The 22703-nt window shown below is 44.9% G+C and overlaps 1 protein-coding gene across 4 annotated transcripts in view; it reads right to left on the reverse strand.

Annotated features, from left to right (window-relative positions):
• Positions 1-22703, reverse strand: part of LARGE1 (LARGE xylosyl- and glucuronyltransferase 1) — a 617169-nt gene that overhangs the window by 242609 nt on the left and 351857 nt on the right. For all 4 annotated transcript variants that reach the window (XM_069585273.1, XM_069585276.1, XM_069585275.1 and 1 more), the window contains one exon: positions 13131-13302. In XM_069585273.1, the coding sequence (XP_069441374.1) occupies positions 13131-13302 (172 nt within the window). The remainder of the gene's footprint in view (positions 1-13130; positions 13303-22703) is intronic.

Here is a 22703-nt window from a genome sequence, read left to right on the forward strand (position 1 = left end):
GACTTCACCCATGCACCTTTGTCCTTTGCTGATTTTACTTTATATCCTTTCCTGTAATAAGTCACAGCCATGAATTCCACTCATGTTGACTCCTCCTAACAGAACACTGAATCTAGGGGTGGTCCTGGGGACCCCTGACACAGTGGCAAAATGACCAACAAAAGTTCCGGTCTTATCTTTTCATAGTAACAGCAACTGTAGTAGAAAATCTCTCCCAGAAGTTCCAATAAAAGTTCTTGGCTTATCCTCATTAGTTGCGATGGATTCAGCTTCAGGCATACCACCACTGTGGACCAGCCACCAGAGCCTGAGAGATGACTGTAGTCCCACTGCTAGGCAGACAGGGTCATGCCCTTATCCCTGCAACCAGGGACTGGATCACCAACCCTTACACACACTGAAAACCAATCACGACAAGGAGAGACATCCTGCTGATGCTGGTGGAAGTGGGGCATGGATGCTGAGCAGCTAAGACAGAACTTCTACCACAGTGGGGCACAAATGGGGTGCATTATGAGGAAGAATTTGTTATATAAACATTAACCGCCAGCAGCAATAGCACAAAATCACAGAGCCAAGAGAGCTGAACTTACTTTCTTACCCTAAATATATGCTTTCTCTTGTGTTTCCCACCTAATCGTCTAAACTGGGAAACTAGAGATGAATCTTTTCTCTCGTGTGCCACATCTTACTGGGACACCCATCTTTAAATGATTTTGTTGTTCCATCTTACCCCCACCTTAGCTCAGGCAATGATCATTGGTTTCTTGGATTACTGACACGGCCAACTGACTGGACTCTGCTTTTGGTTTTGCACATCCAGCCCATCCCACCCATTGTAGCCCAGTTACCTTTCTGTCCTGAGGAGAAGGCCTGATTAGGTCACTCTTCACCTTAGAGATTGTCAATGGATTCTCACCATCTCCTAGAAAAGCCCAAATTCCCTGGTGTGGCACGCCACACCACACCTTCCGTTATCTTGCTCCCACCTACTTGGCAATCTTCCATCAGGTTCCCAATCCATCCGCCCAGACTCAATTCTTTGCACAGAAAGAATTCCAGCAGTAGGAATGCCCTGAAGTTCAGGCGACATGCCATCCTGTTTCACGTCATGATTTTGGTCCATTTTGTTCTCCTTGGTCCCACTTTCCCATGTGGAGATCTCCAGCCAACCCACAAGACCCATTTTTTCTTGTGTTCTGAGTGATGACTTTCCCAGCTCCCAGAGTTAATCTCTCCTCCCATGATGGCAGCATTGTGCTTGGTACATGCCCGTAGCTCTCACTATAACCCCTTCTTAGTATTTATTTGCCCTTCTGAATTCTCAACTAGAGTTCACCTTCATGAAGGCTGGTGTATCGTCTTACCCATCCTTACAGCTCAGTACTGATTTTGAGAAGGACAAGGAGCATTGCTTAAAAACCTATGGACTAAATCCACAAATGAAAAAAGACAGGCTGAGGGCTGAGGCTGTGGCTCTCCCACTTACCAGGTAGATGATTTGAGTGTATTGTTTAACTTTTTTAAGCATTAGTTCTCCTTCTTGTAAGACACAGACTGGACCAGCCATCTGTCAGGACTGTTGTGAGGATGAAAGGAGCTAATGTATATGGAACATCCAGGTGCATGCAGAATCTGGACTGTATCAGGCATCTCATCAAAGTAAGGTATTCCCCAAATGTACCAAACTCATTCAAGATATTAATGAGGGAAGCTGGGTGCAAGGTATATGGGGACTCTGTACTAACTTCATAATTTTTCTGTAAATAATAAACTATTCCAAAAAATTTAAAAGTTCACTTAAATAAGAAAAAAGCAAGTTCCATCTCTGCTAACCAACCCTCCCCTTCCTCCCTTCTTTCTCACTTCCACCCAAAAATCCTTCAAAGGATGCCTCTTTTTTTTTTTTAAATATTCTAGTATCACATCATTTTCCTCCCTGCCCCAGAAAATGGATTATTGGGTAGATTTGGGAAATCCTTTTTTAATCTTTTAGAATTTTGCCATCATGGGATATGATCTTTTGATATCTAAGCTGAAAAGAAGAGAAGCCTCAAATTGCCACACCTTCTCTGTCCTGAGACCCATCAAAAGGCAAACAAGAAAACAGAAACCCAAGCTTCCTGGTCAAATGGAGATGGTGGATAATGAAAAAAATATCCTTCTGCTTCTTGGGAAGCTGGTGATTTCACTCCGTCCTATGCTGGCTGACAGTGTTCCCTTCAACAGCCCCTCCATCCATCTCAATAAGGGATCAGCACACACAACTCTGCCCACTGCACTCTCCAGATGCGCAAGCCCAGGGCACCACACGGAGAAGAGAATAGCCATTTGTCTTCCCTGACAGGCCACGTCCGTCCTTGTCATATATTAGATGCTGCTAATAATCTATGTGTACGTGTTCAGGAGAAAAAAAGTGTCCTTGCGATAGTCACAGAATGACATGATTTCCTCTCTTCACAAGTATGGAGATGAGCAGCCTGTTGGGTCTTCTGATTCTGAGGGAAAAGTCATCAACTCCAGGGGGTCCTACCCAAATTTATGGCTAAGAATGCATCTGAGTCAGGTCAATTCAATCATGCCTTCCCTTGGTATCGAGTTTCCTTCCAGGTACAAGAGAATGAAGGCATTATAAAGAAGGCTGAGCACTAAAGAATTGATGCTTTTGAACTGTGGGGCTGGAGAAGACTCTTGAGAGTCTCTTGGAAAGCAAGGAGATCAAACCAGTCAATCCTAGAGGAAATCAATCCTGAATATTCATTGGAAGAACTGATGCTGAAGCTCCAGTACTTCGGTCACCTGATTCATAGAGCCAACTCATTGGAAAAGACCCTGATGCTAGGAAGGTTTGAAGGCAGAAGGAGAAGGGGGCAGCAGAGGACAAGATGGTTGGATAGCATCACTATTCAATGGACATGAATTTGAGCAAACTCTGGGAGGCAGTGGAGGACAGAGTAGCCTGGTGTACTGCAGTTCATGGGGTCACAAAGAGTCAGATATGACTTAGTTACTTACAACAATAAATTCATCTTCTGAAGGAGGAAATTCACCAGTGGCTATTCAACTATCTGTAGCCCTAAGAGAGGAAAAAATTCACAGATCAAGCATCTTGGAAGCTAGTGTTGAGCATAAAAAAGGGGGACAGAAAGTCTGAAGTGCCCACAATAGAAGCTTGAGCATAGGGTTGATTCCGAAAGTCATTCATTAAAGGCACGTGCTAAGGGGGTCTTCAAGATATGAACTGATGAACAAGCGGCAGAAAGTTCAGATTTCATTTCTTCTTTGGCACTGGGCATTATCGACCACATAAAGCAGCACCACCAGCACTGGACATCCTATACCTTTTTTTAAAAATCAGTAATGGAACCACTAAGGAAGTGGTTCATAATAGAGAAATACTGTCCTTCAGGGGACACTTGCAGATGCCTGCAGATATGTTTGCTTCTCACGTCTGGGGAAGGGGGTGCAACTGGCATCTAGTGAATAGAGGCTAGGGATGACAGGACAGCCCCCGATAATGATGAGTTAACCAACCCCAAATGTCAAGAGCACTGAGGTAGAGAAACCTTGCGTGAAAGCTGCTGCTGCTACTATATCGCTTCAGTCGTGTCCGACTCTGTGCGACCCCATAGACAGCAGCCCACCAGGCTCCCCCATCCCTGGGATTCTCCAGGCAAGAACACTGGAGTGGGTTGCCATTTCCTTCTCCGATGCATGAAAGTGAAAAGTGAAAGTGAAGTCGCTCAGTCGTGTCCGACTCTTCGCGACCCCATGGACTGCAGCCCACCAGGCTCCTCCGTCCATGGAATTTTCCAGGTAAGAGTGCTGGAGTGGGGTGCCATCGCCTTCTCTGAATGCATGAAAGCAATGGTAGCCAAAGCATTGGTGCTGTCCAGACCGCTGGCAGGAGACGGGAGGGGCCTTGGAGTTGCACAGTTTGCAAAGACACCACAGGTAGTTAATTCTGATACTGAAGCCTCCACCCTGCAATTCAGAATTACTGCTCAGAGAACACAGTTGCAAACAACCATGAGCTGCTTGACCAGCATATGCCTGTTAATCCGATTTGGTATTTCACTAATATAGACTTGGAACAGAGCTAACCCTCAGGGAAGACCCCTTTGGCCCAGATACTTATAGAACAAGAAGAACAAAAAGCCTTCTTTCCTGAGCATGTGATTCTCAAGATGGGCTTTGTCTCTAACTCTGTAAATTTATTTAAAAAAAAATTTTTTTTTTTTGGATGTAGACCACTTCTAAAGTCTATTGAACTTGTTACAGTATTGCTTCTCTTCTATGTTTGGATTATTTGGCTATGAGGCATGTGGGACCTGAGCTCCCTGACTAGGGATCAAACCGGCACTCTGTGTTGGAAGGTGAAGCCTTAACCACTGGACTGCCAGGGAAGTCCCTTCACAAACTGATTCAGTAAGTATTTGTTTCTTGCCTCTTCCTGCTACTTGGTCTGCATCTGTCTCTCACAGTCATCCCCACTAAGTCTTTAGCACCTTTATTTGATCCTGCCCCACCCTCTCATCTCCTAATTCCTCCAGAATGACCTAGGACAGCCCATGCATCCAGGCACCCACAGGGGCTACATTCACGATCACAATTTCCTTCACTCAAGGCAGCTGATATCAGAAAAATATTTAAAAAGCAACCGAAGTGAGTAATTCACATTAATGGCAGGTAACCCCAAAATGTTCCCCGGAAGTGTCTGATATTTTTCAAATGAGGATGAATTAGTCACATGAATTTCTACTGCATCAGGCCTTAGATGGCATAACTTGTGCATCCAGGACCAAGCAGGTGTTCAGTAAACATTCATCGAGTATCTGAATGAGCAAGAAAATACCTCTGGGCAGAGGAACTCCCTATAGTTTTAATCTTTAAACTTATCATTATCTCTCCCTGAAATTTTAAAAAAGTCCTGTGGGCCTGACAGGAGGTGGTAACCATTCTAACTGAGACTCAAGCAAGGTATTTACCAAAAATGGCAACAGCACAAGGTTCCAGGACCCTGTGGTCACATAATAAAAGGTCCTCAGGGGACCCTAAGATCTGAGACCCTAAGATCTTTCTCTCTCACTGATTCTAATCAGCCTCCCAATTCAGTTCTTCCTTCTCTAGCCCAGAACTCAACCCCCCCACTCCATTTTCCCTCCAGCACCCTAAGGTAAAAGGAAAACCTAGAGAAATAATACTGATAAAAATGATAGTGGCATATTTTCTAGATTCCAAAGTATAAGTGAAAGTGAAGTCGCTCAGTCGTGTCCAACTCTTTGCGACCCGCGCACTGTAGCCCACCAAGCTCCTCTGTCCATGGGATTCTCCAGGCAAGAATACTGGAGTGGGTTGCCATTTCCTTCTCCAGGGGATCTTCCCGACCCAGGGATCGAAGCCAGGTCTCCCACATTGCAGGCAGACGCTTTAACCTCTGCACCACCAGGGAAGCCCTTAAATACAAGAATACAGTCTCTCAGAAAACCTTCTACAGAGACACAGAACTTCAGATCCAAGTACTAACAACAAAGATTTCAAGGGAGGAAAGGAAGCCAGGTTGAAAGAAGAAGGGGGAGGAGGCGAGAGCGAAAGGGGTGGCCTTACAGACATCTCCTGCCACCTACAGATACCCAGGCGTTATGGAACTTTTCCCTGGGCCTCCAGAGAAGGGAGGACTGGAACTCGGCCCTACCAGAAATCAGACCAGACCAGAACCAGAATTCGAGTTCTCCGCCAAGAGGAGGTGATCAGTCTCCAATCTTCAGCTCTAGATTCTAAGGGGACACTTAGAATAGCAACACATTTTCTAGGAGAAAAAGATTAGCAGTCAAGGGGCTTTGTTAAGTCACATCTCAGTTTCAGAAACTGCAAAATGTGAAAAAATCTGCATCAAAAACTGAGATAATTTAACAGATCTCTGCAAAGGACTAGGTGAGTTACATATTTTGCTTCTGAATTATTATTCCTATTAAAACTGAAGTGTAAATTACAGGGGAGAGCCGGACCTCCACTCAGGTCCTAGAACCTCACACTCCACGGTCTCTGCTCTACCCACTGAGACACACAGTTGGTGACTCCCATCAGGACAAAATCCTGACTCTTCTTATATGACCCTCCTCCCAAGCCCCCATCCTCATTAAAAAAATTTTTTTTTTATCATTTAGCTTTTTACTTTTTATTTTGTATTGCAATATAGCTGATTAACAATGTTGTGACAGTTTCAGGTGAAGAGCAAAGGGACTCAGCCTTACACATACACGTATCCATCCTCCCCTACACTCCCCTCTTAGCCAGGCTGTCTCATAACATTGAACAGAGTTCCCTGTGCTCTACAGTATATCCTTGCTGGTTATCCATCTTAAACATAGCAGTAAGTGCAGGTATCCAGAAGTTTATTCTCTAAGTCTGTGCTTTTCTGTTTTGTAAGTTCTAGTGTATCATTTCATTTTAGATCTCACATATAAGGGATGTCAAACTTTTTTCTGACATTCCTTCTCTGGCTTCCTTTCTCCTTCTCTGACTTATTTCACTCAGGATGACCATCTCTAGGTCTATCCATGTTGCTGCACATGGCATTATTTCCTTCTTTTTAATGGCTAAGCAATATTCCATTGTATAATTGTACCTCCCCCCACCCCCGGCCCCCACCATCCTCATCTTGACTGAGAATATCTGGGGAAACTTTCTTACTCATAGAGGACTAACACCATCTCCTCTAAGATGGAGATTTTCCCATCCTGGCTCTTTCAGGGAGACAGACAGCTGTCTTACTGTGATGACAGCAAAATGACTCTCATATATTCGAAATAGCAGCCACAACACTGCTGGTCATTCCGCTGCATCAGGACCCGTTCTGAGACTTTTTTATGTCTCATTTCACATCACCCTCACCACGTCTCATCATCCCCACTCTGCCAGTAAGAAACAGAGGTCCAGAGACATGAGTAGTGCCAAGGTTAGAAAGATGGTGAGCAGATGGATGGGAGGCAGCCTTAGAAAAGGCCCTGGACGTCTATGTCGGATGACTCCAGGAGTGGACCCTTGCGCTGAACGAGGACGAGGTGGAAGAAATACCTCACAGCACTCTGGAAACTTCTCTTTCCTTCTCTTCCCTAGGAGACTCATAGTGTCTCTCTAGCTCACTTCACAGAGAGCCTGCATCCCTGTGCTTGAAGGAAATTCACACAGTGGACAGAGGTCTGGTCGCCCCATCGGGGGCCCCTGGGGAGCATAGGTGTGGCTGTCCTGTCCCATCCCATGAGCCACGCAGACAGGGCAATCAGGATGTGGCTGGCTTGGTGACACAGTGGTAACTAGAGGCAGGAACTGACATCACTCACTGGGTGTGAGCTGCACCATCAGGGTCTCCTGACACAATCAGGGTACCCTCCATGACCCTTTCTCCTGAGAAGCCTGATCCCCGTCCTTGCTAATCGCAGCCTGCCAATCACACCCCGCCCAGCCTTTAGATGTGCTGACCCCCACCTGCCATCACCCAATGAACCCCCCACTGGATAAACAGCAGATCCAGCCAGCCATCCTCCCTTCAGGGCTGGGAACCACAGCATGGTACCCCTGGATTCTATACCTGGAAATTGGAAAAGGAAACTGTCATAGCCCAACAGGAACATTTTCATAAAACAGTTTTGTTTTCATTCCAAAAATGAATCACCTAAAGATACCTCCAGCCCAGACTCTTTTGTAAGATCCAGACCTATTCATTCCATCTGCACACGCCCAACATGGAACTCGTCACCTGGGGCCATCCACTCCACTCCCGCCTTCGTCTCTCTTCGACATCACTTGCTGCCCCCAAGGGCAACATCCTGCTGTAGGGCCACTGTCATATCTTGCTTGGACCACAGCAGTAGACAACCTCCCACCTGCTGCCAAAACTTTCTTTCAAGGCACTGGTTTCCTGCTTCATCTTATAGAACCACCCCATGCTGTAGCCAAAGAAGCCTCTTCAAATCTGAAAATCTGAACATCCTCTTCTGTACCTAAAACTCTCAACTGGTTTCCAGTTACCTTTAGATAAAACCCAAAGTTGCAATTGACAAAACCTTTCGTGGTTCTCTTGCCTTATTTCCTACCCTGCAAACCTGGAATCACATGTTTTATCTGTTCACTTATTTAAGGAACACCTGCCAGGTATTGTTCTAGGTGCTGGGAAAGCGTCAGGAAGAAGACAGAGACCCCTGCCCTCAAGGTACATATGTATTAGCAGGAAAGACACACGATAATCAGGTAAAGCCAGCCAGGTCCCCGGTATCTAGGGGTCTGTGCGGCTGCCTGGGTGGAGCAGAGCAATCTTAATAAGCAATTATGGACTAGATTAGAAGATGATGGATGCAGTAAAAAAAACAAAACAAAACAAAAAAAAACCAAACCAGGAAAGAACAGCATGAGAGGGATGGGATGGTATCCCAGGTTGCAGGATTAAAGGGGCCAGTTGGAGCAAAACCTTAAAGGGAGTTCTGGCAGCAAGACAGGGAGGGACCTGGGGGACTAGCATTCCCAGCACGGGGACATCAGAGCAAATGACCAAGGCAGGGCCCGCCTGGTCTGTTTGAGGAACAGACTGCAGTTTCGGTGTCTGCACGGCTCTCTCTCTGGACCTCTGGCCTCTGGACACTGCATCCCTTCTAAGTGGGGCCATCAGGCTAATGTTGCCATTGCTTCTTCCCTTCACAAGCCTCCCTGGCTAGGACTGCTGCTGCTGCCTAGTCGCTTCAGTCGTGTCTGACTCTTTGCGACCCTTTGGACTGTAGCCCACCAGGTTCCTCTGTCCATGGAATTCCCCAGGCAAGAGTTACTGGAGTGGGTTGCCATTCCCTTCTCCAGGGGCCCTTCCTGACCCAGGGATCGAACCTGGGTCTCTTGCATTGCAAGCAGATTCTTTGCCGTTTGAACCATCAGGGAAGCCCCTTGGCCAAGGCTGCTTCCCCTCAAGTGTGATTCTACTTCACTGTGAATTCTGCCTTTCAAGGTACTTTCCACACTTTAATGCAACTGTGAGTTCAGTTGGATCTAGAATCTAGTGGTTAAACATCTAGTAGGCTCTGAGGTCAGCCTGGGGTCGGCCTGGCTTCCATCCAGGCTTCACCACTGCCTCGCGCAGGCTGTAGGATCTCAGGCAAGACACTTAAAGACTTTTGAGGGGGAAATAAGATAGTCTGGCTCCCAACACAGAAAAAATAGGAATTAGCAACATGGGGGCAGGTCTGGGTCTGTGTGACTTACTATTTTATCCCCAGGGCCAAGGACAGGTCCAAGGGCTCAAAAGACAATGAATTAATGAATGAGTGACTAAATAGATGTGGAAGGTGGGGCTGGAGGAGTAGGGAAGCAGGGGGAAGGGATGCGAGAAGGTCCCACACAAAGGGCCTAGAGGGCCCAAAAACCCCTTCAAGGCAAGTGATTAAAACCACAGAAGTTCTTAAATGTCTTGTCAAAAACAATGCTTCCAAAGTCTTCATATTTGGCCTTTTTACATTATTGTACACTTCAAGCTGCCCCATGGCTTTGTGGGCAAAGCTGCAAGGTAATGGAGCAGATACCCATTAATGGTATCTGCTGTTACCCCACAGCTGCTGGCAGGAGTCCTCAGAGAACACGGAACACGGGAAGAATAGTGCAAGCTATCTGTGCATTTCCTGCAAGGGCCCTGCTGGCATGGTTCTTGGCTCACTGAGGCCCAGAGGAGTCAAGCAGCCTGCCTGTGGTCACAGGGTCTCCAGAGGAGCTCCAGTTCTGGCTTATTCTACTGGACCAGGATGAATACATGCAGAGGCTTCCTAGGGCTCACAGTTACTCTAAAGAGGGTGTCCTGGAACTTCACAAGCTGGGCCAGTATTCTGCAGATGGAGGTTTTATTTCTCAAATCTGGGGAAAATCACACTTCCTTATGCCTTTGATTCTGCCCCCATGCCAGATGGAGTAGACTTGATCAGGATGCAGAGCCAGGCAAATGCCACACAGGCGATGACCACGGCAGAGACTGAGGCTGGTCTAAGTCCTCTTTACCAGGTTCTCCATGTAATGAGTTTAGGTAAGGGGGATTTCACAGCATCCTTCAGGAGTCAAGTCTATATGAGACAACACTAGTCACTGCAGCCCAGATAAACGAGGTGTTCCAGACCAGAGAAAGCCCAGCAAGGCCAAGCGGCATCAGTGTTACTCCAAAGGTTTACAGTGAAAGATATCAACTGCGATTACCTTTATGAGAGGGGAACCTTCCCTCCTGCATCAGAGTGTTCCACATTTATCGGTCTGTCCTAAGGGACTTCCTTCCTATTCCGTGACCTGGCTTCTAATCATTCGGTTTAGAAAAAATAATCACACACACACACACAATGCTATACTAAAGAGCGCCATACAGAAAAGAGAAGAGCTTACTTTCTTTTCATTGCCTTCTTTTCCCAGAAAAGTTAGGGTGGGCATGGGAAAACCTCAGACGCTTGTTATACTCCTTTGCTGATGACAGGTAGACACACAGTATTCCTTCCTTGAAGGCGGGTGCCCTGTTCTAACAACAGCATCTAATATGTTCCTCTGCACTGTGGGGGCCTGACTAATGCTCAAAATGAACCAATGAGAGGATGAGCAATAAAATAAAGCCCATTAACTGAACTCCTTGCAGTCAAACTTCCCCGGCCCTGACCTTGGCCCATATGCTCTGCTCTGCCCCAGGAGCTGCCTTGAGTCTCTGAGCCCTCCAAATCCACGTCCTTGGGTCATCTCCGGGAGCAGCAAGAGCCTTGGATGCCTTCCCATCCACAGGGATATGGGGGTGGGCGGGCTTAACACTAGGATCATTACTGTGGTTGTGACTGGCGACAGAACCCTACCAGCGCTGTGGCAGGTCCTTGCTGTGACAGAATAGATGTGATTTCCCAGCGACAGGTTACCTTTAGGGACCACCTGTCCCTGGGATCTTGCTGGGTTACACTCATCCAGGAGAGACTTGCAGCTCTGAATGTATACGGCAGGCTGAGCTTCTCGGGAAGTAGACGCAGGAATGCGAGTGAGCACGCCGGGGGTTAACTTAGGGAGAATTCTCAGGACAGCATCTATGAAAGGGGCAGCACGCCAGCAGGACTGGGCACAGGGAGAAACGGGGCTGCCAGGCAGACGCCAGTGGATCCTGCAAGATTTCACATGCATCATTCAGTCCCTGGTGTGGGGCATGGCCCCGGGCAAGGTGATTCTCTTCACCTGAGACCATTCCCCAAAGAGGGCTGAGAGCAGAGCCCACCTGCAGGCAGTCTTTCTGCAGCTGGAGGAATGAGCCTTTTCCCCCAAAGGGGAATGTGAGTGTCCACCACACACAATCACTACTCTCATCCTGCAAGACGGACATGATCATCACCTCTACAGTGACATGGTCCCAGCTGGAGGTGGAGGTCCCTCCCTCCATGGGAGGTGGTGACTCTCCCTCCCCTCCACTTCTCATCATACAGCCAGGGCCCAGTGGATGACTCCTTACAGCCGGTGACCCCTAGCAGGGATGCAACAAATGCCTGCTGAATAAATACATCACTGAATACTGAAGGTCAGCACTAAAATAGGAATAAAAAGCCACATAACTATAGGAAAAAATGGCCCTAATGAGTGCAGTGTAATCAGGAAAAAATAAAAACAAATAGATGTGATGGGGCACAGGGAAGGCAATACACACACGCACTGTGGTCTCAGCTCCAAGTGGAACCTTGCATCCCGCCAAGCTTCTGTCCCTTTATTTGTGAACTGAAACGACAGATCCAAACATTCTACGGAGAAGAGCTCAGAAAGCTGAGACACACTCTGTTTCAACAGAGTCTATTAGCGTCATTATTGACATGAATAAGGAAAGTTTTGATCCTGACAAGGAAAAGAGTCCAAGGCTCAGAGTGTTTTGCCCCCATGGTGTGCTGAGGACTTTTTTCAATTATCCCAAAGCTGGGAGGCTCCCAGAAGGAAGCAGGCAGAGACTGCAGTGGGTGAAAAATTTACTCTTCTGTCAGTGAATGGAAACAGAAACCAACTGGAATAGCCTGTGAATCTTGAGAATGCTGTGATTTAAAATCACTAAGCAATATTTCACCTTCAGAGGATAAAGAGCTGTAGAGAAGAGGCAGGAGGGATTTTAAACACAGAAGCCAGCGTGCAGAAGTCAGAAAAAAAAAAAACCCACTCACTGCTAGGTTTATCTCTCAATGTATTTGTCTAATATTGAGAATATAAAACTAATAACATAATTTAAAGGATAACACCTGGGAGAGGGGTATTAAAATGGACTGAGATGACCCAGAGGGATGGTGCGGGGAGGGAGGAGGGAGGGGGGTTCAGGATGGGGAACACATGTATACCTGTGGTGGATTCATGTTGATGTATAGCAAAACCAATACAATATTGTAAAGTAATTAACCTCCAATTAAAATAAATAAATTTATATTAAAAAATAAAATAGTAGTAGGGTTTGTGCCTGCCACTTCTCTCATGAATCCACACCAGTTATGAACACTGACTGTCCTCACAATTTCCCACCTGATACTCACACATACCTCGGGGCAGTGACAAGAGTTAACAATAAAAACTAAGAAGAAACTGACTAGAAAGAACCTCTTAGAACGCCGAACTTACATACTTCTTCAAAATGATAAACCATCAACTTTTTAATGAAAGAAAAAGTCATAAGAACATTTTCAAACACTCTATAATGAATACCATCACCACCATCTCACAGGCTTTCTCAGCAATCAAAGTATCATTTGATAAAAAGGGAAAACCGATAAACGCATGTCTCCACACAAGGAAGCCAACACTCAATTATGGGCACACAAAATACATACATTTGATGTCTGTCTCTTACAAAGCAATTCAACAACCCTCAGTTGGGTTCTTCCTATGAACACAGATCTTACCTCTTCAATTATTAAAGACATACAAGCCAATCCCTGTTTTCCTCTAACAAGTATCAAATGAGAGTAGAACTGATGCTCACCTCTATTTATAATTCCTTGTCTATTTCATTAGCATGACCTCCTTAAGAGTTGCCCTCACATTAAAAAAAAATACAATTGCTATTCTTGTTATGTCAGTCGACACCTTCAGATATCAGGAAAAAATAAAAGAGCTACAATTACCTTTGAACTTGTGGAACACAGCCCAGAGCTCAGCAATGTCTGTTGCAAAGGTGATGTCTGTGTCAAGGACAATGACCCTCTCCAGGTTGGCAGGAAGAGTCTTGGTGAGGACAAGCTTCATCAGACCATAAATCCCAGAGTAGTGTTTGTTGGGGATCCAGGAAACTTCAGACTAGACAGGGAAGTGAAGAGAAAGAGTAGGAGAAAGCAAAAAAAAAAAAACAACAAAAAACACTACATTAAAATTTTTGCACAAGCCTTATAAATAGTGCCTGGTACATAAAAAGTTTCCGATAAAAATTGTTGAGTAAATGAATGAATATTTTCTTAAAGATTTGTTCATGTAATTTACAGTTTGGCTTGTGAAGTTCTTTTGGAAGAAAATATATCTGAATCAAGGGAGAAGGAGAGTAATGTTTTTGAAATAACTACCCCATGCAAATACATTAAAATAAGATTTCTGTTATTATAGAAATTATATAGGCTCACTGGAGAAAACAATATTCACAAAAGAAGAAATACAAATTTCAAAAATGGAATCATACTGTATATATTTTTGCAACCAATGTCTAATTGTTCCTGGATAGATATATTTCTTACAGTCTTATTCCATTTCTGTGCCATTAAAAATGATTACTTAATGGTATCATTAAGGCATACACTTATCTATTTTTTATTTTTCAGATGGACTTCTTTTTTTATATAAATTTATTTATTTTCATTGGAGGTTAATTACTTTACAATATTGTATTGGTTTTAGCAGGTTATTGTTACTCCATTCTTTCTTTTTTTTTTTTTTTAGTTTTTTATTTTTTAAATTTTAAAATCTTTAATTCTTACATGCGTTCCCAAACATGAACCCCCCTCCCACCTCCCTCCCCACAACATCCCTCTGGGTCATCCCCATGCACCAGCCCCAAGCATGCTGCACCCTGCATCAGACATAGACTGGCGATTCAATTCTTACATGATAGTATACATGTTAGAATGCCATTCAAAGACACAGGAAGGACTTGGTCATGGTCTATATGCCATTCTTCACTGGGTAGCAAGACAGGATGTACACACAGAAGGGTGACCCATGGAGTGCTATACTGAAATCCTCACACGCTATTCAGGAGTGACAGGTGGCTTAGTGGTAAAGAACCTGCCTGCCAGTGCGGGAGAGGCTGGTTCAATCCCTGGGTCAGGAAGATCCTGTGGAGTAGGAAATGGCAACCACTCCAGGATTCTTGCCTGGAGAACCCCATGGACAGAGGAGCCTGGCGGGCTACAGTCCATGGGGTCCCAAAGAGTCAGACACGACTGAGCAACTGAGAACATACAAGAACAAACAAAGGAATGACAAGTGTCCCTCAATGGTGGGAACATCAGCCACACACCCTAGTGCCATTTGATAATACTGCTGATGATACCACTAGCACTACTACTAGTGCTAATGATAATGAAGGCTAACAACAATACCGAACACCAGTGTGATGAAAGCTTCCAGAAGCACAGGTCACTTATGAAGACCCTGCGGCAGGGTCTCGTCTCAGCTGCCACGGGAATCTCCATGGAAGCCAAAGTACACTTGTTTTCAAGAAATGAACATTTGGAATGGGACCCTTTAATGGAAAATGTGGTCACATCATAAAAATTCCAAAAAATATTCTCCCTTTTGGTCCTTATAATTCCATTCGAGGACACACTTCTTTTTTTTTTAAGTCACACTTAAGAATGAGATCAAAGTTTTATTCCTGAAGTTTATCACCATGTCATAAAAGTAAATAAAGAGCAACAATCCAAATGCCAAAAAATTAAACAGTTAATTAAAACATGGTATTTAAAAAATTTGATAGAGGACTTTCCTGGTGGTACAGTGGTTAAGACTCCACACTCCCAATGCAGGGGACCCCAGGTTCGATCCCTGGTCAGGGAACTAGAACCCATATGCCCTAAAATCCTGCATGCCATAGGTAAGAGCCAATATTTGTTGCTGTTTAGTTGCTAAATCGTGTCCAACTCTTTGTGACCCCATGGACTGTAGCCCACAAGGCCCCTCTGTCCATGAGATTTCCCAGGCAAGATTACTGGTGTGGGTTGCCATTCCATTTCCTTCTCAACAAAGAGACCACATGCTGTGGCTAAAGAAAAAAAAAATCCTGCATGTCACAACTAAAAACTGATGCAGACAAAAAACACTGATAGCACACTGTGCAGTTGTTACAAACAACACAGATTAAGATGAAAAGAAACTGACATATGTTAAAAGTAAAAATAAAAGGAAGCTTAAAAATTGCTTTTGCTTATTAACCACTATATATAATCAAACAATATGAAAACGTATCCACTCAGATTAATGCAAAGAAAAAAGAAATGGGAGCACAGCATCAAACACTGACATCAATCATTTGGGGGATGAGAGGAGTACAGTCTCTCTCTCTATAGATAGATACAGATATGAGGAAGTGTTAGTCCTCAGTCGTGTCTGACTCTTCGAGACCCCATGGACTGTAGCCTGCCAGGCTTCTCTGTCCCCAGAATTCCCCAGGCAGGAATACTGGAATGGGTAGCCATTCTCTTCTCCAGGGGATCTTCCCAATCCAGGGACTGAACCAGGGTTTCCTGCATTGCAGGCAGATTCTTTACCATCCGAGCCACCAGGGAAGCCCCAGATACAGGTATACATACATTCATATATATATTCATGTTACATATACACATTTAATTGACACTTGCCAACTTCAAAAAATTATCAACTGCTAATGTTTTAAAGAAAAACTAAGTGTGACATTCTTCACTTTAAACATATAAGGATCGAGTGATGGGAAACCGGAGTGTATGAAGTCAGTTTAAGGAAGCTATCAGAAAGGACCTTCTCTGATAACTCACATGACCCATTCCATCTCTCACACCTACTCCATGCTATGTTTTCATCTCCGATTTGTTTGAAAATATCATTTTGGCTATTCCTTATTCTCAGTTTTGCAATGGCTCTTTGCATTGGTTCGGACGGTCGGTTCAGTCGCTCAGTCGTGTCCAACTCTTTGTGACCCCATGAATCGCAGCATGCCAGGCCTCCCTGTCCATCACCAACTCCCTCTTTGCATTGAGTGAGTACAATTTTGACCAGAAAAAAAGAATAAATAAACTGAACTCTTCACCATGTGTCAGTTTCAAGAGAAAGAACCACTGACTGCCTACAACCTGTCCCCTTGCTCCTGGGTAGCATGGAGGAGGGAAAAAGAAACAAAAGTTAAAATCTGGACTCTAGCCCCACATGAAGGATTGATCTCAGCCTTGGTCTCTTTACCTGTAAAAATGGAGCTGCTGCTATGTCACCGTTCAGTTCAGTTCAGTTGCTCAGTCGTGTCTGACTCTTTGCGACCCCATGAATCGCAGCACGCCAGACCTCCCTGTCCATCACCAACTCCCGGATTTCACCCAAACCCATGCCCATTGAGTTGGTGATGCCACCCAACCATCTCATCCTCTGTTGTTCCCTTCTCCTCCTGCCCCCAATCCCTTCTAGCATCAGGGTCTTTTCCAATGAGTCAGCTCTTCGCATCAGGTGGCCAAAGTATTGGAGTTTCAGCTTCAACATCAGTCCTTCCAATGAGCACCCAGGACTGATCTCCTTTAGGATGGACTGGTTGGATCTCCTTGCAGTCCAAGGGACTCTCAAGAGTCTTCTCCAGCACCACAGTTCAAAAGCATCAATTCTGCGTTCAGCTTTCTTCACAGTCCAATTCTCAGATGGGCCTTTGTTGGCAAAGTAATGTCTCTGCTTTTCAATATGCTGTCTAGGTTGGTCATAACTTTCCTTCCAAGGAAGTGTCTTTTAATTTCATGGCTGCAGTCACCATCTGCAGTGATTCTGGAGCCCAGAAAAATAAAGTCAGTCACTGTTTTCACTGTTTCCCCATCTATTTGCCTGGACATGGAACAACAGACTTGTTCCAAATAGGAAAAGGAGTACGTCAAGGCTGTATATTGTCACTGTGCTTATTTAACTTATATGCAGAGTACATCATGAGAAACGATGGGCTGGATGAGGCACAACCTGGAATCAAGATTTCCAGGAGAAATAGCAATAACCTCAGATATGCAGATGACACCACCCTTATGGCAGAAAGTGAAGAACTAAAGAGCCTCTTGATGAAAATCAAAGAGGAGAGTGAAAAAGTTGGCTTAAAGCTCAAGACCATGGCATCCGGCCCCATCACTTCATGACAAATAGATGGCTAATGTAAAAACTGAAGTAGTTTAAAGGACTCAACTGCTTGGTACACAAAACATCCTCAGCAAATGTGGTCCCACCCTTCGTCCTGATTCTCTCTCCCCATTTCCAGTATGTACATAGCTATGCTTGGGTTTGATCTCTGGGTGAGGAGGATCCCCTGGAGAAGAGAATAGCAACCTACTCCAGTATTCTTACCTGGAAAATTCCATGGACAGAGGAGTCCATAGGGTTGCAAAGAGTTGGATGTGGCTGAACAACTAACAAAGAATTGATGCATTTGAACAGTGGTGTTGGAGACCACTCTTGAGAGTTCCTTGGACTGCAAGGAGATCCAATCAGTACGTCCTAAAAGGGGATAAGTCCTGAGTGTTCATTGGGAGGACTGATGCTGAAGCTGAAACTCCAATACTTTGGCCACCTGATGAGAAGAACTGACTCATTTGAAAAGACCCTGATGCTGGGAAAGACTGAAGGCAGGAGGAGAAGGGCACGACAGAGGATGAGATGGTTGGATGGCACCACCAACTCAATGGAGATGAGTTTAAGTAAACTCTGGGAGCTGGTGATGGACAGGGAGGCTTGGCATGCTGCAGTCCATGGGGTTGGCAGAGTCAGACACAACTGAGTGACTGAACTGAGCTGAGGAACTAACACACACACGCGCGTACGCCTCTTCAATACTTAATACTGAAGTCTGGGGGCATCTCTGGTATCTAGTACAGAACTGAACCTTGGGTCCTAGAGTCAGATATACTTGCATTCATATTATGACACTGTCAATTAATCACCATGTCCACTTGGCCAAGTCTGCTAGGCTTGAGTTTCTGCCGTTTATAAAAGGGAGTCACTTCCAGTGTATCATTATCGGTCAGGGTGTGGGTGAACGCAGAATTTAAGGGCAGAAACAAGGCACTGGGCAGGCTTGGTGAGGGGAAGAGTTGGGGGCCGTTACCACTCAAGGCATGAAGGGCCAATGCCAGCTGCTGCTAGTATCCAAAGAAGGGAGTCAGGAGAAGGAAATGGCAACCCACTCCAGTATTATTGCCTGGAAAATCCCATGGACAGTGGAGCCTGATGGGCTGCAGTCCATGGGGTCGCAAAGAGTTGGACACGACTTAGTGAATAAACCACCCACCACCCACAGCAAATATAGGGTGCCCTGTAAAGTTTGCATGTGATTGATTTGTATAATTGGCACCATTTAATTGCACTGTTTTTTCATAGAGGCTTTTGCTGGAGAACGTCTCTGTACAACAGGTTATCTGTTTCTCAGCTACAGTTGGCTGGGAATTCAGGAAAGGGCATGGGATTAATGAGGAGGAAGGGATGGACTTATCCTTAGGCATATGGAGACACGAAAACTAATGCTTTTATTCCTACCTTTTAGTCAGATTCTTGATCTAAGGACCTATATCCAATTTCTCACTGTCTGTGTGCTGTGGAAGGGATGGGTAGGTAGATTCACATGAAAAAACCAAAGTCAGGCTGGCATTGATAAAAGTGGGGGCTGACTCATACTTCAGTAGGTTCACCAGAAATCTCCATGGCAAAGAATGTAAGCTTTGGAGTCAGACCTGAATTTGAAGCCCAAATTACCTTACAAACTAGATATGACACTAGGCACACCCAAGGTCATAAAACTAGGAAGGACTGGAATTAAGATGAAATTCCACACTGAATTACAGCATTTAGGAGACTGAAGAATTTGTATTAAATATTTGTATATGTCTACCATAGGCAGATAAGACACCATACATAATTTAAGGGGTGTCTGAAACACACAGAAAAAAGTCATGGAACCTAAATTTTTATTATTTTCATTATTTTTGAAATTAAGATATCAAATAGGTCTCTATATGTGCTGTAACTTGTTCAACACTTTTCTCCTTTCTATAGTTCTCATGGACTCTTTGACCCACTATAATTTGGCTTCTTTAATTGAAATATTGTTCATTCACAGTATTGTATTCATCTCAGGTATAAAGCAAAGTGACTCATATATTTATATACATATATGAATTTAAATATATTTCAGATTTATATATCTTTATTATATATAATATATATTTTTCAGATTATTTTCCATTATAGGTTATTATAAGATATTGAAATATACTTCCTTGTGTTATATGGTAAAAAACAACAACAACAACAACAAAGAAGGGAGTCAGATGAATAAGCCCCTTAGCAGGAGCAGTGACCTTCAGAAGAGAGACATGACCTTGCTGCAACAATCCCTCAGGATGGATCAAGGAGAGAGATCTCAGCTCCCTCTCTCCTCCTGCCCCTAGGACTCCTGCCAAGGTAGCCCACTGGGCAAACCCAAACATAATCCAGTGAGAAAGTAAGCTTACACATCACAGACACAACACACATCTGCAGGATGGCTGGGGAGATGGAAGGATGCATGGGGAGACAGATGGATGGGTGGACGGACAGATGGATGGCACAGGAAGGTGACTGATTAGTCGCAAATCCTCACCAAGCAAGATGCAAAGCTATAGCTGGAATCTGTCAGGCGAAATGTTTATGTTCCTCTCCGAAACCATAGTCTTCCTTTGAAGTCAGCTTCCAGGCCAGCCATCACCTTAAGATCTGACGCCTGAGGACTCTGAATAATTCCCTCCCGTGGGTTTTATAAAACTCTTCCTCGTGTAAGCCTGGGCCTTTGGAACTCAGCTTGGTTTCCTCACTCCCCTGAGAATTTGCCTGAACTGAAGCTTGGCAATCACCGGCCCATGCCGCAGAGTCGTGCTATTTAATCAGACCTTTGATTAACTTATTCATCTATTTTGGTTACCATCAAAGCAAGAGAGCTTGGTGGAGACCGAACACCAGCACGTTGGGTTAAGCCGTCTAATTAGACAGCTCCATCTCCCGGCTTTATTTTTCACACACAGGCGAGGCACTCGGATGCATCACAGAACAGTAGGACTATAGGAATAAATTAATCTCAACATGAGCCCAGGCCTGAACGTCGCCCCGAGTCCCCGACTTAATACATAATCAATGAAGTTAGAGTGTTCAATTAGAGGTAAAGGAAGCATTCGAATGGGTTTGTATTCAGAAAGAAAATCCCAGAAAGCAAACTAAGGAATCTAGAGGGGGGAAGAACGTGTGGTGAGAAGCAGATGTATTTGTTACAAATGGCTCCTTCTCTTAGAAGCGGTATGGAACCTGTGCTCTCTGCCTCTGTCCAAATCTTGCTCTTCCTCCAAGTCCCAGCTTGGAAGGAACCAGCCTCCAGCCCCCTTCCCTGCTGCCCAAGGCTGGATGAGGGCTCCCAAATCGAGCTGTTTCCTTTCCTTCGGCACAGCAAGCCATCACACTGTGTCTAATTTTCCATGCCTCTTTCCAGCTCTGGACTAGAAATCCTTGAGGTAGGCATGATGTCATTCATATTATGGTAACAACACAGTCATTTGATCATGTGCATGACTGCAGACTTAACCAGGCCTCAGTTCAAATGCCACCTGTGACATTTTTGCCAATTAGGAGAAGAGGCATCTGTAATTGCTTGGGTTCAGATCGGTACAGTACATTGAAAAAGGCACAGCTTGTTGAGCCCCAGAGCCTGGTTTTTAGCACGAGTTCTAATAAGCTTATAAGCTATGTGACTCAAGGCAAATCACTTAACCACCATAAGCCTCAGTTTTCTCATCTGCAAAATAGGAACTTCAAATGCTCACTTCACAATATTGCCGTGAGGATTACAAAGCATCTATTCATTAAGAGAAGGGAAGTAAATGGGCTTCCCTGGTGGGTCAATGGTAAAGAAGCTGCCTGCCAAAGCAGGGGACACGGGTTTGATCCCTGGTCTGGGAAGATCCTCATGCCTTAGATAAACTAAGTCTGTGTGCCCCAACTACTGAGCCTGTGCTCTACTGAAACTACTAAAGCACACGTGCCCTAGAGTCCATGCTCAGCAACAAGAGAAACCAGAGTGAGAGCTCCAGACACCACAACTAGAGAGTAGCCCCAGCTCGCCGAAACTAGAGAAAAGCCCGCACAGCAAGCAAGACCCAGCACAGGCAAAATATGCATATAAATTGTAACCAAAAAAAAAAAAAAGAGGGAAGTGAAGTCCATTCCCTTCTCCTAATGAGTGTGTGTCACTGCTACCCAGATTCAGATGATACATGATTTGGAACACTCAGGTCTCCTGCATTGCAGGTGGATTCTTTACCAGCTGAGCCACAAAGGAAGCCCAAGAATACTGGAGTGGGTAGCCTAGCCCTTCTTCAGCGGATCTTCCCGACCTAGGAACCCAACCAGGGTTTCCTGCTTTGCAGGTGGATTCTTTGCCAACTGAGCTATCAGGGAAGCCCATAGTATTAATAACTTTGACAATAAAAGGGAAACAGGGAACAGAGATACTTCTGACAGAGAAAATAAATCACCCATATCTTTTCCCTATATTTCTATATATAAGATTAATAAATCACAAACTGGGATCTACTGGGAAAGGTGAAGCCCTCTCTAGTGAATCTCCAAATTGGACCACACATCCTGGGTTTTAGGAGGAGGGGAAAAATGGGTGTGAGTGGTCACCCATATAACTTTTAGGGGGAGTCTCCTGGTACAATCCACACTGCTACTGATTTCACTTCCAGCCTACATACAATAAACTCCAGTCCAACTGAGGATATTAAATTCTTGGAATCAACAGAAAGAAAGTAAAAGTGTTAGTTGTCCACAAGTGTCCAACTCTTTGCAACCCCATGGACTGTAGCCTGCCAGGCTTCTTTGTCCATGGAATTCTCCAGGCAAGAATACTAGGGTGGGTAACCATTCCCTTCTCCAGGGGATTGTCCTGACCAGGAATCGCCCAGGTATCCTGCACTGCAGCCAGATTCCTGACCTTGTGAGCCACCAGGGAATCATTGTGGAGAAGACCATCTTCAGAGGCAAGTTACAGAGACCTGGAAGGCGTCATGCAGACTGGCCCCCGGAGTGTGCTGTAGAAACACCACCACCTAGCTGAGCAATATCCTAGCATGTTCCTCATCACTGAACACGCCAAAGGGTTCATGCAATTAAAATAATAAGAATGAAAGCTAGGTTTATGTTAATGGACAGATTATTATCCTTCCAATGGCTGTTAATAATTCTAGGCAGACATGCTCTAAGATTTAATTAGCAAAAATGCAACTGAGCTTAAGATACCACTGAATGCACTTACATAAAGGAGCATAAGCAATTCTTACGGGGGCACTGGGATGCCCCCATAACGATAATACTATCTAGCCTTTGCTGGGGCTTGAGCTGTTTACTGGCCATCAGGCCCTGTGAGGGGCTCCTTGGGGGGCTTCCTAGGTGGCGTTAGTGGTAAAGAACCCACCTGCCAA

This window comes from Ovis canadensis, chromosome 3 (assembly GCF_042477335.2).
Source record: "Ovis canadensis isolate MfBH-ARS-UI-01 breed Bighorn chromosome 3, ARS-UI_OviCan_v2, whole genome shotgun sequence".
Lineage (NCBI taxonomy): Eukaryota > Metazoa > Chordata > Mammalia > Artiodactyla > Bovidae > Ovis > Ovis canadensis.